Raw genomic sequence first — 16,115 nt, 5'->3', positions numbered from 1 at the left:
GAGACATTTATTGTTTGTCTATCTGTCTTGAGGGGACGGGGGGGGCTTGTAAATCTGGCTCCGCAGGAGATTCAGGGCCATTTTCCTGGCCCTCGTGTAGCAGCTTTTGTCGCTTTCGTAGATATTCATCACGCGCGGCCCGTTTGGCGGCGCTCTTAAGAGCTCTCCTATGGACTGAGCCGTTGATGTGTATTTGCCATTGCTCATCACCCATCATGGTCTTGTGGCAGATGTCACAAGTCCTGCACTTGGTGACGGATCCTGACTCTTTCTGCGGCTGCGACTCCTTGGCGCCCAACACTGTCCTCGCGAGCTCTGACAGTGATTTCGGGTCGGGAGTGGGTTCGTCTTCCAGCAGAGCGCGGACAAGACGTTCGGACGGCTCGGTAATATTCTGCTCCCATGCGTCGACATTGGTGCTGTCAAGGAGGTAGAGACGATTGGTCGAGCTTGCGTCTGCAAGGGCCTGCCATAACTTGTTTCTGATCCATTTAATTTGAGACATGGCATACTGCCGCGTTGCAGTCTTGATCGACTCAACGCCAGATTTCTTGAGGTTCTCTAGCTCGGCCTCATCCACCGAGCCTGCATATAGTGCTTCGAGATAGGGTGCTAGCTCTTTGTATCCGATAGACACCCATACGCCGCGACTCTGGTCAACGGAGACGCCCTGGGCTTTCTTTCCTTGGAGGTAATCCGACATCTGCCGGGCTTCTGTCATTAGCCCTTGCTCTAGCATTGCATCCACCCGCTTGTCCAGTCGCGTGTTGAGCGTCTCCTTCTCTGAGTGCACCCAGAATATCATCGTCGGGAATCGCAAGTGGCCGGCACCTGTAAGGGAGTCATCCCGAGTCAGGGCTGCCTGCTTCGTCCGCTGTTGCTCCGCGTAGATCTCCGACGCGGGCCTGCCGGTCTGGAAGTAGATCTCTAGGGAGCGGCGGATTTTGCGTGCTTCATTCGGATGCCATCGATCCGCCATGACCGGATCGACCTCTCTCAGCTTCTGCAGAACCACCTCAGTAGGAGCGTCGAGAATGGGCCATTTAGTCGAAGACTTCGGGTTGTTATCTTCCGTCAATCGATTTTCCGCTTCCTCCGGCACATCGTCTGCAGTGGCATCCTCGCCAAGTAGCTGATCCTTAAACAGGACGGCTTGTGTATAGTAATGGGTACCGCCGACCAGAACGGGAGTTTTCCCTCTGGCGTGAATATCGTCAATGAGTCGGAGACTTTCGCTTCTGAATCTGCCCACGAACCATGGCTGTTCGTCCAGCTCAACACAGCTAATCAGGTGGTGCGGGATACCGTTTCGCTCCTCGACGGGGATCTGGTTGGTGATGATAGGGAGACCGCGATACATTTGCATGGCATCGCCATTGATGATCTCCCCGTTAAATCGCGAGGCTAGGTCCACTGCAAGCTAACTACAACCGTCAGTAAAGCAATGCCTCAGAAGAAAAAAGACAATCCCAAGATCCTGGCGGAGTAAACGCTCTCACCTTTGATTTGCCCGTGCCCGTGGCACCGACGACAGCGATGAGCGGCTTCATAACGGAGGGGCGTTTGAGAGACATAAAGCGTCGGAGAAATGGTTGCATGAGAGGAAATTGAAATAGGGCCGAATTAGCATCTTTGCCTCGACAAATGCATCTGGCAAAGAAGACCGCGAGCTGATGGGCTCGAAGGGAGGTAATTCTGGCGGTGCGGCTCTGGAAAAATTCCCGGCGCAAATTCCCCCGCCATCGCAATCCATTATTACCTCATCGGGTCTTATCGCTCCTCCTCCAATTCCTCCTCTTCTTCTTCCTTTTTCTTTTCTCCCTGAACTTTTTCACACTTTGCACAGTCTTTATTTCCTTCCTTTTTATAATAGATCTTCGTTCAGACCGTCAATACATATATACGACGACATAGACCGGAGTGATCCACACTACTAGTTAGATAAGAGCAGTCTGCTATTCTACTATCAACTTAACTTACCCCTCATCTTTTTTTCCCTCTTTGCATCTCTCGCCATGACAGACAATAACGCCCCTTCCCCCTCAATTGAGGTCAAGAACCTATCCTTCCAGTTCCCCGATGGTTCTGCCGGCTTGACCGATGTCAATCTCCAAGCCCCCGCCGGCAGTCGAACCTTACTTATCGGAGGTATGTCCAATACACTGCTACTGCATATATCAACCAAACTAACTCCTAAACCACTGTCAATAGCCAATGGCGCAGGAAAAACCACCCTCCTCCGCCTCCTAGCCGGAAAACGTCTAGCTCCCACAGACACCATCACCGTCGCAGGCAAAGACCCCTTCAAGGACGGCCTCGAAGGCGTAACCTACCTCGGCATGGAATGGGTTCTTAACAACATCGTCCGCACCGACATCGACGTCCCTACCCTCCTCGCCTCCGTCGGCGGCAATGCATACCCTGACCGTCGGGATGAACTCGTCGACATCCTCGACATCGATCTCAACTGGCGCATGCACGCCGTCTCGGACGGCGAACGTCGTCGCGTCCAGCTAGCTATGGGCCTCCTCCGGCCCTGGCAAGTCCTCCTCCTGGATGAAATCACCGTCGATCTGGACCTCCTCTCTCGCGCCAATTTCTTGGCCTTCCTTAAACGTGAGACCGAGATCAGACCCTGCACTATTGTTTATGCGACCCACATCTTGGATAACTTGTCGCTGTGGCCTACTCACCTTGTCCATATGCATTTGGGAAGCGTGCGTCAGTGGGGTCCCATTGAGAAGTTCCGCGAGGAGGTTAAGGAGTCTTCAGAGAATAGTCAGCTTGGTGTGCTCGTGCTGAAGTGGCTCAAGGAGGACTTGCAATCTAGGGGTCCGAGAAATGGATCTACTAGTCAGGCTAAGACTTACCCGACGCTGGAAGGTTTGGGCGGGTATGGCTTGGAAAAGCGACCTGCTACTTGATGACATGCAAGTGCGCCTTTTCATTGGTTTCATCTGCTCTTCTTATATTTTTTTTTCTTTGGCATCGTTCAACATGATTGGTTCAACAGCCACTATCAATGGATATGCATAGCAGGGGTTCGGAGCATCATTCAACTATTTGTGTCTCTAGATGGATTTCTAGACTCGGGAGGGATATATTCAACATTTCAGGAGTCTGGGCTTTCAACATTACGCAAGATTTCAACCCATGGTATTATAATTTCTTTTTTTCCTGCTCATTTAGTTTTTGGTTCTGTACATATATGGCCTTTTTGGTTATGAGACCATGTCCGAAAAACTATATATCCGAGTTGAAGTGTCCTCGCTTGCTACCGCCAGTGCAAAATTCCGTATGTCGGCATCAGGAACCGGCCGCCAGGACAGCTGCGTGATCGCCTTCGAAGGTGATGCAAGCTTGTCGATACTTGACAGATGGCTGGCTTCCAGGCTGTCGACTGCAACCTGGTAGACAGACACCGCCCCGCTTTCCTCGCCCGTGGCCACAAAGAAGGAGTTGTTGTATATCTGCGGAAGGAACGCCAGTGCAGTGACAGGCGTTGTCAGCGGGATGGTAGATTTGCACTCGAAAGAGCCTTCGGTCATTTGCCACAGCTTCACTGACTTGTCCCGGCCAGCGGTTGCGAAGATGGGCTTGCCCGACGCAGGTGCCCATGCGGCATCGAGGATCATTCGGGAGTGGCCCTTGGGGTTCGAAGTTAGAAGGGAGAATGTAGAGGGGTCCTGTTCGCTGCGCTGATAAACAGCCCATTGTCGGTCACGCCCGACACTCAGAAGGTACTGGTCGTCACTGGAGAAAGCGAGACTAGTAATGGTCAAGGTGTGCGCGGCAAGAGATGGACGAATCTCGTGCCAGTCCGACGTGTCGTACAGACGCACCACGGCATGATCAATCGAACTCGCCTTGCAAGCGGTGGCAATTAGTGTGCGGTCGTGGCTGACGGCCACGGCTGAGATCTCGTATCCGTGACCATACAGCTTCTCATGCTCTGGCCATAATGTGTAGCGGGCCAGCTGATCTTCCAATGGCGGTTGGTTTGATTCCGCCAAAAGCGCCTGATTAGCCTGAGCTTTTCCAACCTCCTCACCCTCCACTCCGTCTTCACCTGTAGGCGCATCATCGGCCGGGGCCTGGTTCGACAATCCCAGGACGGGGATCTGTGCTGTGTCTGGTAGTGCTCCTTCGGTCGTCTGCTTGAAGCCAGAAAGCTTCTCTAGGAGCTGTGCGATAGGCCCAGGCTCATTGAACACTCGCAATAGCTTCTCTTCGGCACCGGACACGAACCGAGCCGGGCCCAGAGTGTCCACGCAATTCAAATCGTAGCCATGGATCTGAGGTCGTGAAAATTCATGCCATGACTTTAGTCCATCGCGCAGCCACTGGGCGTGCAGACGTGTCGTCTGATCCGCACTTGTCGACAAGAGATATCCTCCAGTAGGCTCCCATTGGACCCCATTGGCTGACCGCACGTGCCCGGAAATACCCAGGGACTGCGCCCACATATCGGTTTCCGCATCGTACTTCCACGAGCGCCAGCTTCCAGTGCGGCCCAGACTTACAACTTGCTTGCCGTCTGGGGCCCAAAGACCAATCCAGAACCCACCAGTACTACCAGTAGCTGTAGTGGAACCTTTCTGAACACTGATCTCTCCCATTCTTTCGGCAGAAAGCCACACTCCCGAGACCGGATCTTGTTCCCAAATGGTCAATGTGTTGTCTGCCGAAGCAGTGAGAAGTTGCTGGCGCTCTGGGTCAGGGTTCCACGCAGTCGTGTAGATCCAGTCCTCGTTTCCGAACAACAGAGCTTCGAATGTAACAGAGTATTTGATCCCTGCCGTGGTGAACTGATGCGCCTTGTTCGATAGCGTCGGCTCGAAGCCGCCCAGCATAGGATCGTCATCACACGCCGGCGTGGCCTGAGTAACCTCTCCACGTTGGAACCGCCAGAGTCGAACATACTTGTCTTGACTGGCCGAGGCCAATAGCAGATCACCCGTCTTGCTCTGCTTGTCCGACGTGAAAGACAAGGAGCGCACCCACGCCTCGTGTCCAGACAGCACAGCCGCAAGCTTGAAATCGGGGTCGACAAGAGTGTTCTCTGCTACATATACCTGCACAATGTTTGTGGTCCCTGCCACCGCCAGAGCCACAGGTCTGTCATTCGACTCCGTTCGAAGCGGTGTCAACGCCAAAGCCAACGGAAAGAAGCGTGGCTTCATGGGAATAGATCTCAAGAGCTCGCCCTTCGGCTCCCCCTGCGTGCTGATCTTCCATATCTTCACAGTAGCATCAGCTGCGCCCGATGCGACGATGTCCAATCCTTCAGCTATGGCGATGGTATTGACTGAGCCGGTATGTCCTTCCAAAGTATGCGCGTGGACGAATTGGCGGGAGTTTTCTGAATCGGGGCGCCATAACCGGACCGTATGATCAACAGAGCCAGTCAAGAGAAGTCTCGCTCCGGTGGAAGGGCATGTGTAGAACCGAACGACACTGACCTTGTCGGTGTGGCCGACAAGAAGCGAATAGACCCCGCGCTGGGAGCTCTCCTACATCATCACCCAAGGCCCCACCATCAGTATCAAAACTAACACCATATTGGAAGCAAACAAGCGGATCTTGAGGAGTAACTTACTCGAGGATCCCAGAGAGCTACATTGTTATCTGCGCCAAAGGCAAGCACGCCTGACTGGACGTCCCAATCGGCGGCGGCGGGATGCCTATTGCCCCCGACGCTGATGTACTCGGTCGTGATGGAGACCATGAAGCTCGTCCAAGTCGGAAGTTCGAGCAATTAGTTTAGGTTATATTGGAAAAAGATCAAGCAGGCCAGCAGAGCCACAGACAGGGAAGGAAGTAAGAGTGAGGGGTGGGCTTGTTCGTCACCAACCAACCATGTTCGAATGGATCGCACAGCCAGCCGACTTTTTGTGCCGGCAAACTGGGCGGCTTATCGATAAGCAGCGAGAAATCCGGACCCCGTCTTTTGCCAACCCCTCCATCTCCATCCTCGCCGCAATAACTAACGCCTTGTCCACGAGCCCTGACGAGCCCGCGCAATCACCAATTCATTACCTCGCCTTACTAGCGCATTAGTTATACCTCTCTCTCTTGTTTAATAACATGGCCACGAACCCTGGAGCCCCTGAGCTGGGCAAAGATGGCGCCGGTTCCATTGCTATTACCGTTGAGTTCACGTTCGGCTCTCACCCTTATCATGCAATCACCCCAGGCTTCTACTCATGACTGACTTGGCTTGGTTTGCACAAACAGAGGTGGTCTAGAGATTCTGTTTGCTAACGAGCGCAAACACCACGTCACCCTACCTTCGCACCTTGACGACGGCAGCCGGCCAACTATCAGCTACCTCCTGGGTCATCTGGTGAAGAACTACATGAAGGATCAGAGGCAGGAATTGTTCATTTTGGAAGGCAACGTGTACGTTCCATCTCATCGCATGGGAATACAGTGTAACGCGATCAGGCTGACCTTGTGCGACAGACGACCGGGAATCTTGGTCCTCATCAACGACGCTGATTGGGAGCTCGAAGGCGAGGAGAATTACGAACTTCAGCAGAAGGATAACATTGTCTTCGTTTCTACGCTTCATGGGGGCTAGCGCTAATGACTATCTACGTTCACAATCGTACCGACGATATTCCTACGGGCAAGCGGTCGCGGGGTCCTATATACAAGATGGAATGCGAATCTACACAACATCTTCCACATGCTGCTGTGAGATCCTCTCAGGCTCCCGAGGAGTTCGAAGGCCGCTCTGCGGCGTTGCAAGGCCTTCCTTTGGGCTGCCAAGTCCCCCAGCCAGCGGGGTCATCATCCCACTCGGCGGGACGGGAATCTTGATGTCTTCGGGTGAGCCAGGGATGATCTCTTTGGGTAGACCAGGGATGTGGATTCGGCGCGCCTCGTTCTGATAGCTTTCGGGTATTATCTGAAGAAGTCAGTTAGCTGAGGTGTTCAACGCCGTTAAACCTGTAACAATCGCCTCACTTCAATTATCTCGTCCCGTGGGAACTCCAGGAATGGAATGTCGGCGGCATTGCATGCCATCAGGTATCCATAAAGCACTCTTAATACGCTCTCGTGCGCGATAATCAAGAGATCATTCTGCTCGCGCTCAAGCTCCAGGATAATCGGCTCCAGCCGTACCGCAAGGTCATGATAGGACTACCATTCTAGTCAGTTTCGGAACCCTCCATGACTAAACGAAAACAAGGACACGACCTACCTCTGCTCGAGGGTAACGATGGTGATAGGGGTCAAGATCATGCTTCGCCACTTCGTCCGGATACTCCTGGCGGATTTTTCGTTCCGACATCATCTCGCATACCCCAGGGTTCAACTGGCTCATTTGTGATCGCTGCCGTACTTTGTATCCTTTCTCATGGAGATACTTGGCGGTTTCGACTGTCCTCCGTCGCGTAGACGTCCAGACTGTCAGCGGCTTTAGTTCGTAGTCTGTCTCCCCTTGGTCGGCCATAGCTTGTCTTTCAGCCTCCCTGTGCTGCAGCAAGCACTCTGTCATCTTTTTGGCGTACTCCTCTCCTTGCTCGGATAGTGAGGCATCCGCTTTGTATGAGCCTGCTTCCAGTGAAACGCCAGCCTAGTCACACACATATTCGTCAGTAACTTAAAGATCTCCCGTCAATATGCGTCGCAACAGGCAGACTGACTCTGGCAAAATACGTGTGTCTTGATTTGATATGGAGGTTCAGGAGGTAGAACACAATCCGGTTAGAGAGGTAGCCAAAGCTTTTGTTGTTTACAATCAAACGTTCACCTGCGTTGATCATCTGGTGAGATATTAGCGAAAGGGAAGCTGCATCATGCAGGATGGAGCAGATACCTTGATGTAATTGAGGTCCGTCTCCTCCATAGTCTGGAATTGGGGGATACGGGCAGCTATCCTGGTCAAGTAATGTTTGACCGCGTCTTCTGAAGACCACCCTACGTACTGCCAAGGGTGAGTATACGTGATAGAATCGGGGTTCCATGGTAGCTACACGTACGTCGGGTGAGGATATCTTGACCCGTCGGACATTCTCCTCGATTATGCGTTCATCGTCACACCACGATTCAATGAACAGAGTCTGGATTTCCATGGAGGGCAGAATTAGCAAATGTGTGATATTGAGGGTAGGCCGATTTCGAGTACCTCTATATCATGCTTGGAGAATTCCTTGGCGAGTGACCGTCGTCCCGAAGCGATGGGATTGACTGCATCGTATATCGCTATCTGCCCATTCTCATGATTCAAGAAGTGGTATATATCTTCGCGACATCGCTTAACAATCTTCTGCCTTAGGAGCACAGACGAAGCCGACGCTATATGTTCGATTAGCAAGCGAAATGTTTAAAATAAAAGTGGTCAGCCCCTCAGGCCGGCCACGGTACGTCTTCGTGGATATAGAGGCCATCGCGTACCGTTGACAAAGAAGTAGTCATCAGGGATATCTTGGCCGTAGGGGATGGTAGCACGTCGATAATCGCCGAGGTGGAATATTCTTGTCTTGACACCTAACCTGCGATGATGTCAATCCGGCTCTGCTAGCAATAGAGCCATGGGCCGGATGGTGTACTTACCAGCGAAGGTAACGTGCCAGAGCGACCGACATATGCCTGACCAAAGGTTAATGAATGGAGTGGACCAATGACGAATGGGTTTGGTCAAACGAACGTCTTGCCTCTTGCCGGTAATCCTACCGTGATGATGACAATGCGGCCGGAGTGGAAGAGTCGGCCGGATTCGGTGCTGTAGAGCTGCGCGGGAGCCAAATCGGCCTTTTCAGGCAGGTCGTGAATTGCATCGACGAAAGTCGACGACTTGCGCCGAAATCGCGGGGAGTTGGCAACGATATCCGCGGTTCTAGGAGTACGTTAGAGCAAGTGGAATCGATAATCGGGAAAGGTTCAGCGGTATCGCAAGTACTCCGGACCCAGCACGACGATTCGGAGAAGATGCGAAACACATCGAGGAAGGAAGGACTGAGTCGAGCTTACAGTAACGTATCCATGGCGGTAATGATAATAATGGCGAGATGGGATGGGATGGGATAGTTCGGGGAGAAGGAAGAATAGTAGAGTCAAGCTTGGGCTGGGCTAACGAGGGGTATCGGTAGAGAGCAATAGAGACGAAGGAAGGCGCTCAGCACATCCCCGCACAAAAGCAAGTCCCAGTAATGACGGAAGATTAGGTGGTAGAAGTAATAAGTACTGCTTTTTGCAAGGAGACAATCTCAGGGGAAAAAAAAGCAAGACAGCCCAATCGGGCGGCAGCAAAGACAAATCAAGTTGTTGTAACTGTCAGTAAGTCAGTGATGTGACTACCTGACTACCAAGTAGTAAGTAGTAGTTAGTTAGTTAGTAGTGTACTAGTAGAGCTGTACACCGTCGGTGGTATAAACTATAGACCGATCCACACCCGATTGGTTGCTCGTCTCCGAGAAAAGAAAAAAGAGAGAGAGAGAGAGAGAGAGAGAGAGACAGAGATAGGAAGGGCTTGAGACAAAGTCGAGACAATTTGAGCACAACAAATTTACCAAAACAAATATAATAAAGGATCCGTGAGACCTCTTCTTCTTTTTCTTCTTCTTCTCTTCTTCACGAATTGAGGGAGATGAACTAATAACTAGATAGGTTCGAGGATTATATCATCGCCGGCCAAACTAAAGATCCCAATCCCGGCGCAGCCCGAAGCGGGCTAAACTACATTGAGGGAGTCAGTGACTACGGCGCAGCACAGCGACGGCCCAGCGCAGCCGGGGCGGAAAGGCGCCAGTCACTTTTTTCAAGCCGAAAGCTCTGGCAGTCGAAAGAACGCCTGGAAACTGAACTTCCCCATCACCATCTCATCCATCTCCCTCCCCCAATCCATCTGCCCTGGTGTTCAACCTCCCTCCTCTCAACTCCCCAGAGCAGGTCGGACACAACCTTCACTCCTCAATTAGCAAGAGCGTCGTGTTATCCCTCACGTTGCTCTTCGCCTTTCCAGGTTCAATTTCCGGGCTGGTCTCAACGAGGTCTCTTCACTTTTCCTCCCCCCAACAAGGACGAACCGCGTATAACGATCATCCTCCGTTTCTCTCCCGTCCTGTATAACGACTTTTAATATCTCCTCAGACTTCATAATGTCCGACTCTCTAGCTTTGCCTTCCTTCCTCACGGACAATTCCGTGGCCGCGGCCTTCAAGGATGCATACACCTCGTTCTCCGAGCGCAGGGCCGCCCTCGGCCTTCCCAACCCTGGCACCCTGGATAACATCTCCCGGGAGGTGCAGAAGGATGTTCTGCTGTCCAACTTCATGTTCACCGGTCTCCGGGCGGACCTGACCAAGGTTTTCGGCATGTCTCCTCTGTTCCGTGTGTCGCATGCTTTCTCCATGGGCGGATCCGGCAACATGCCCCCATACAACTTCTCCGCCATGTACGGAAGTCCTAAGGTAAGGTGCAATGGTTATATGTTACCTCTGAATACATAATCTGTGTAGGTGGCTAACAATTTCTCTCGTTGGGAATTTAGGTCTTCATGCAAGGCAACCTCGGAAGCGATGGAGGTCTCGCTGCTGTCGGCAACTACCGTTGGACCCCCAAGTTTGTCACCAAGACCAACACTCAGATCATGCCCGGTGGCCAGGGCTTGATGCAGCTTGATAATGACTACACCGGCGACGATTTCTCCGCCTCTCTCAAGGCTTTCAACCCTTCTTACTTGGAGGGCGGTCTTACCGGTATCTTCGTCGGAAGCTATCTCCAGTCTGTTACTCCCAACCTGGCTCTTGGTTTCGAGGCTATCTGGCAGCGCCAGGCCATGAACGCTCGTCCTGAATCTGCTCTCTCCTACGGTGCCCGCTACAAGACCGCCGACTGGATTGCCAGTGCTCAGCTGCAGGCTCAGGGTGTCATCACCGCCTCCTACTGGAAGAAGCTCTCCGAGCGTGTTGAGGCTGGTGTTGACATGAACCTCCAGTTCGCTCCTAACGCTGCTGCTGCTCTCATGGGTGGTCCCAGCCGTGACGGCACCACTGCCATTGGCGCCAAGTACGACTTCCGTGCTTCCACTTTCCGTGCTCAGGTCGACAGCACCGGAAAGGTCAGTTGCCTTCTGGAGAAGCGGATAGCTATGCCCATCGCTCTTACCTTTGCCGGTGAGATCGATCAGGCCAAGGTGAGTTTCACTTCCTGCAGTGTCCCTTCATTCCAGGTGGATGATTAGTGACTAACATGTTGTTCTCTTTGTAGCAAACGGCCAAGCTCGGTCTTGCTGTTTCCCTTGAGATCGCGGGCGAGGAACTGATGGAGCAGCAAGAGAAGATGAGCCCTGAGGACATGGTCCCTCCTCCCTTCTAAGCACGCTCTGACGTGCAGCTGGGGCTAATGGGGCCCACCTGAAAGTGGGAGGACAGAAGCTATTGCTCTGCATCCGCCCTCGGCTTATACCTTTTTCACTATTTGTTTTAGTAGCTCTTCTCTCTCCATGTGCATGTTTGGACGATGGTGTATCACATCGGTTATCCCCACGAATGCGGTTTGCTGGTCCAGGGAGGCAGTCGTTTGGCGCCACGGAACCAAGTTTTGTATAGATCCATCTTCGGTCCAGTCGAGATATCATTTCGATTTTGTCTATGCCTTCATCTATGAATGTACCCCTGTCTCTTTTTTTTCCCGCTGTTCTACTTTTTCTTATCATTTTTATCTCGACGGCAACCTTTGGCCGATGGACATGACTGCTAGGCATGCATGGAAGCATCATCTGCGGAAAGCTGTTGCGGTGTTTGTTTTTTTATCCTTAACGCATCATAGATGGGGCAATGTAAAACACGTTCTGCTTCTTATGACATGGAAAATCGAAGTGAGAGTGACGGACCTTGTGATGGGATGGACTCCTTGCGTCGCTGAGGGACCCGGGTCATTCATCAGGGTCACCTGCGTTAGTCAAAGACCTTTTGCAACGAATGGAGTAAGAGCAAGATTTTATCAATTTCACGGGACATAGCCGACGCTGCATCGGGGACACCTTCCCTCATCTCGTATGCCATTGCCGGACGAGGGTTCCTGAGATGTCTCCTGGCAATACCCGTATTCTGCGCCAACATATCCAGTCTCCCCCAGCAAAAATAGCGGCCACTTTTGCGCTATGAACATGTAGCGAAGATATTTGGACGAGCATGACCTTTGCACGCCCTGATCATCTCTAAACCACTTGACACCTCGTGACTGCTACACGAAGGTTATTGTCAATAGTTGTAGCTCGATGAAGGAAATGCCAGATCAGACGATCAAAATAGTTCCCCGACGACAGAGAAACAAAGAAGTGATTCAGCAGTCGGACAGGAAAAGTAGGAAAGGAAGGGCAGCGGAGGACTAAAGAGTCCAGAACCACGATCACGATGATTATCTAGATAGTTGGTTGTCAATCAGAGCCACAACTAAAAAAGGAAAGATGATGAATAAACCTATACTAAATGTCAAGTAAATAGTATACCTCTTGCGGGTGAGCAACGTCATGTAACAAAACTACCATATGTAGATAATGCTATGCAGATACAAGGATAAAGGATCCATTCACTTCTCCAGCCCATTACCAAAAACAGTATACTCAACTCAACTCAGTCTCTCTCACTCTCTGGCCCGCCACAGCAAAGACGCCGTCTTGGACGCTAAAAAGATAGCGTGGTCGTCTGTTTGACCCAAACACACCATTCCTTTTTTTTTACCCTTTTTTCCTACGGAGCAGCAGGGGCCAAACTGGGATGGTAGTGTCACGCTTAAGTGGGAATCTGGTGGGTTCTCTATAATTATGGTCTGGCTGTAATTAGGCAATATTCTGGACTAGTGGATTAGTTGGGAATTGGAGGCACGCAGGTTAGTATTCTCCACCTTTACTCCGTAGTTAGTGTGAGGGGACTCCATTTTCTCTTACTCCATCGTTATAAGCTGTGTTGGGCAGGTGACTTCGAGGGATACTAAACACTGTTAGATACGTAGTAGGGCAACCTTGATTTTTGGTGGATGATACAGCATTTCAGTTACTGTTGTGCCTAGTGATGGCATTGTGCCCCGAGTAGACTAAATCCTCAATGAATGTCTAGACTCTAGAGGGACTTAGTGGGTAGTAAGTACTAGGAGGTATGGAGTCTTCGTTGTCCATCAAGAGTGGAATATTACACGACCTAATGCAAGCATCTCCTTACTGTATAGAATAATAGAAAACGGGAATACTTAGTACACAGTAGTACCTACAGGGTCAACTGCCTCGCAGATAACTTTTTTTTTTTTCCGGCGAGTCTAGGGCCCATTAAAGATGGTACTACATGAAATATATCAAGATAACCTAGACGATTTACATTCGTCACGGAGAGTCGGAAAGGAAGTAGAGCCATCGTGCCCGGTCATTAACTAGTCCATGTAATTTCAATCCCGCCCGATGGCACACACGTCTTGCACTACTGCGCTTTTCCCCCCGGTTTCTCCTCACTCTGGAGACTCCAGTGCTGCCTACTCCCCCAATGTAGCAGCTATTTTAGCCTCCATTCTATCTACTTTTACCTACAAGTGTCCTATCCTTCCACCTTTTCCTAGCTCGAGATCTGGAAAAGATTAAATCACGGAATCAGACCCGGTTACATGGACCTACTACCCACCAAGGTCCGATTCGCTCATCAGGCCTCACAAAAACCCCAACTGGTTGGGCCTCGTGCTGGTGGCAATCCTTGGGTCTAAATGCGAGGAGAAACCCATGGTTGAAGGTTCACGATGACCCTTTGCTGGCGGAAAGAAGGCCAACAGTTGCCCCACGGTGACATCATTCCCTATCTCTTCGGTTGGACATGAAATTATCTCGCTCGCTCGCACTCTCTTTCCCCCCCGTCCCTCTCCTTCGCTCTTCGTCCTTAGTGCTGGACCTGCTTGTGTGGTGGGTTTCTTGGGGGTTCTTCGTTGTTGATTTCAATAACAGTGGTGGTCATTGGGTCATGTTCCCTTGTTTCCACTTTTCCTGCTCCTGTGATTGTCCTTCAATGGTCGCCCAAGTAACTCTCACGCTCAAAGAGAGAGGGGGAGAGAGACACCTAACTAACTACCCCAGTCTTATTGGACGCTTGATCTGGCTGACACAAAGGCATCTCGGGACACAAGGAACAGGTTTCCGCGGCTGAATTCTTCCCAAAGTCTACCGTGAAGGGCAATAGCCAAGATGACACAACATACGGAGCAATCTTGACTCTTGAGAGACACAAATGTGGTGTTGCTATAGGGCCAGGTTTCATGGACAAGATGGCCAAGGCAGGGTTTGACTTCTGTGATAAGATCAGGTACATCCGTCCTTTGGTACACAGTAGAGCTGGGTTCATGCCCTGGACGATACTAAGTAAACGAAGTGCCGAGCTACCGCTATTGGCTCAGCCTTGGAGATGGCCGAAAACGCACCTCGGATACTTTTGGGGGGAGGGGGGGCTGGGCTGGTAATGATGTTGATCTCGGTTAAGGCAGGCACATTTCTTTGATCCTCCTGCCGAACATCTACAGGGTTGTCTTTTCCGAGAAACAAGCCTTGATGGTATTGAGAAATGTACTAGTCGTAGTGGTGGACACCAAATGTTCACATATATCAACGCTGTGAGTGATATAGTCCTGCCAATATGTACCTTAGTAGTAGGGTTTCAACGTTGCGGACATAACAGGCTCTCAGCCTACATAGTACGACCGAGGAGGTAAAGCATAAATTGCAGCAGGCCTTTCCGAAACAACAATGATGAAAAACAAAGCCATCGATGTCATCCATTTTACTGGTCTACCGTTCTACCCCTGCTTGTTGGCCTACAGCAGTCCTCATCATTATCAGATAGTAAACCATCATTGAGTCTGAACTACTAATTAAGAGCTCGGTATCACTTGTGTCCCAGCAGGGCCCCTAGTTTGTTTCACGAAAATCACATCATGATCTATGGAGGGATATCTGAAGCAGTGGTAGAATTGACCATTTGGTGGCCAATGGTTGTTACATGAGCTGCCTCACCGAGACAGCAAAGCTGCAGTCACCTGAGAGCGGGGGTAAAAAAAAAAAAATAAAGGAAAGAAAGAAAAAAGTCACCAACAACTTGAGCCAGTTGAATGTGATCTGCTGACGCTGTGTGGCCCCCCGGCGATCCGCAGTAACCAAGCAGCATGCCTTTTAGCTGCCTGCCGACCGGGCCAAACTCTGAAAACGAGAGCCAAGGATCAGTGAATGAGGTAACCCACCTCATGATTGCAATGGCCCTAAAGGAAGAGCCCTACATATTAATAATGTTTCATGATTCGTAGGAACTGTTAGCCATGGTATTATTGCCTGTCTCTCCTTGTTGATGGGTATGGTATGTCGGATGGTATGCACAGTGGCAGGGTGAGGCTGTACCTAGTAGAGCCTAATCCAAAGCATATGAACAAAATTGCCTGCACCTGAATTCACAAAGTCATGGTTTGGTAGATCTTTTTGTCGTATCGTTTCTTAACAATCACCTGACCCCTCGACTGTAAACAACTTATTTAGCTAGTCACGGTGGGTTCAACTAGGCCTCATTATAGACAATTATCGATACTTTGTCGAGGCATACATAGCACTCCCAGACTCTCAGCCTGCCAACTTCTGTGGTGCACCAAGCGCACAAATACGCACAGGAGGATTTCTTATGTGCATCAATCAGTTTGGTCCTCTTTGAGGTACCATTGAGTCGATGTGGGGCAATTCTTATATGATACTTGTTAGTGTGAATGCCAGGTATTGTATCTGTATTTCGAAACTTGAGGTACGTCAAGCATCAGCAAAGAGATAATCACATGTGGTATGTATGTTATTGGGTACCTACTCCCAAGTACGTGCATGCTCAGCTTATATACACACACACACCCCTCCCAGCAAAGTTCAATGAGATGTATAGACTGTCTGCAGTGTCACCGGAGCTATAGCCCGCATATAAACTACATATGTATGATTGATGCTAGATACGTAGAGAAAAAGAAAAGGGGGAAAAAAAAAGAAGAAGAATGAACCCAACGGATGTGCGTGGTCTCGAATTCGGTTTGCAGCACAGCTACAGATAGCTCGACTAGTCTATTATTCTTCCTCTACATCCATTCTTCTCCTACAGCTCATGAAC

At 50.8% G+C, this 16,115-nt stretch overlaps 6 protein-coding genes across 6 annotated transcripts; 3 read left to right on the top strand and 3 right to left on the bottom strand.

Moving 5' to 3' along the window:
* Positions 1-7: 7 nt before the first annotated feature.
* Positions 8-1,598, bottom strand: AtWU_01922 (tRNA dimethylallyltransferase; the record flags this gene model as incomplete). Its single annotated transcript, XM_035497036.1, has 2 exons — positions 8-1,420; positions 1,500-1,598. The coding sequence occupies 2 exons, from the start codon at positions 1,596-1,598 to the stop codon at positions 8-10; spliced, it is 1,512 nt and encodes a 503-aa protein (XP_035352929.1).
* Positions 1,599-2,015: 417 nt separating this feature from the next.
* AtWU_01921 (putative ABC transporter) lies at positions 2,016-2,924 on the top strand (the record flags this gene model as incomplete). The annotated part of the gene is made up of 2 exons (XM_035497035.1): positions 2,016-2,148; positions 2,212-2,924. 2 exons carry the CDS (start codon positions 2,016-2,018, stop codon positions 2,922-2,924), a joined length of 846 nt encoding a protein of 281 aa, XP_035352928.1.
* Positions 2,925-3,221: 297 nt separating this feature from the next.
* AtWU_01920 (Elongator subunit ELP2) lies at positions 3,222-5,728 on the bottom strand (the record flags this gene model as incomplete). Its single annotated transcript, XM_035497034.1, has 2 exons — positions 3,222-5,513; positions 5,600-5,728. 2 exons carry the CDS (start codon positions 5,726-5,728, stop codon positions 3,222-3,224), a joined length of 2,421 nt encoding a protein of 806 aa, XP_035352927.1.
* Positions 5,729-6,087: 359 nt separating this feature from the next.
* On the top strand, positions 6,088-6,583 carry AtWU_01919 (ubiquitin-related modifier 1; the record flags this gene model as incomplete). The annotated part of the gene is made up of 3 exons (XM_035497033.1): positions 6,088-6,161; positions 6,238-6,402; positions 6,466-6,583. 3 exons carry the CDS (start codon positions 6,088-6,090, stop codon positions 6,581-6,583), a joined length of 357 nt encoding a protein of 118 aa, XP_035352926.1.
* A 90-nt stretch (positions 6,584-6,673) lies between these two features.
* Positions 6,674-8,996, bottom strand: AtWU_01918 (bifunctional fructose-2,6-bisphosphate 2-phosphatase/6-phosphofructo-2-kinase; the record flags this gene model as incomplete). Its single annotated transcript, XM_035497032.1, has 11 exons — positions 6,674-6,913; positions 6,973-7,149; positions 7,211-7,585; positions 7,656-7,775; positions 7,829-7,936; positions 7,992-8,072; positions 8,138-8,307; positions 8,407-8,504; positions 8,566-8,601; positions 8,660-8,848; positions 8,983-8,996. 11 exons carry the CDS (start codon positions 8,994-8,996, stop codon positions 6,674-6,676), a joined length of 1,608 nt encoding a protein of 535 aa, XP_035352925.1.
* Positions 8,997-10,109: 1,113 nt separating this feature from the next.
* tom40 (TOM complex pore protein TOM40) lies at positions 10,110-11,328 on the top strand (the record flags this gene model as incomplete). Its single annotated transcript, XM_035497031.1, has 3 exons — positions 10,110-10,421; positions 10,502-11,146; positions 11,221-11,328. The coding sequence occupies 3 exons, from the start codon at positions 10,110-10,112 to the stop codon at positions 11,326-11,328; spliced, it is 1,065 nt and encodes a 354-aa protein (XP_035352924.1).
* Between the last annotated feature and the right edge of the window lie 4,787 nt (positions 11,329-16,115).

Source organism: Aspergillus tubingensis (genome assembly GCF_013340325.1).
Source record: "Aspergillus tubingensis WU-2223L DNA, scaffold_3, whole genome shotgun sequence".
Lineage (NCBI taxonomy): Eukaryota > Fungi > Ascomycota > Eurotiomycetes > Eurotiales > Aspergillaceae > Aspergillus > Aspergillus tubingensis.
Note: the sequence above shows the minus strand (reverse complement) of the source record. Positions and strands in the feature narration are given on the sequence as shown.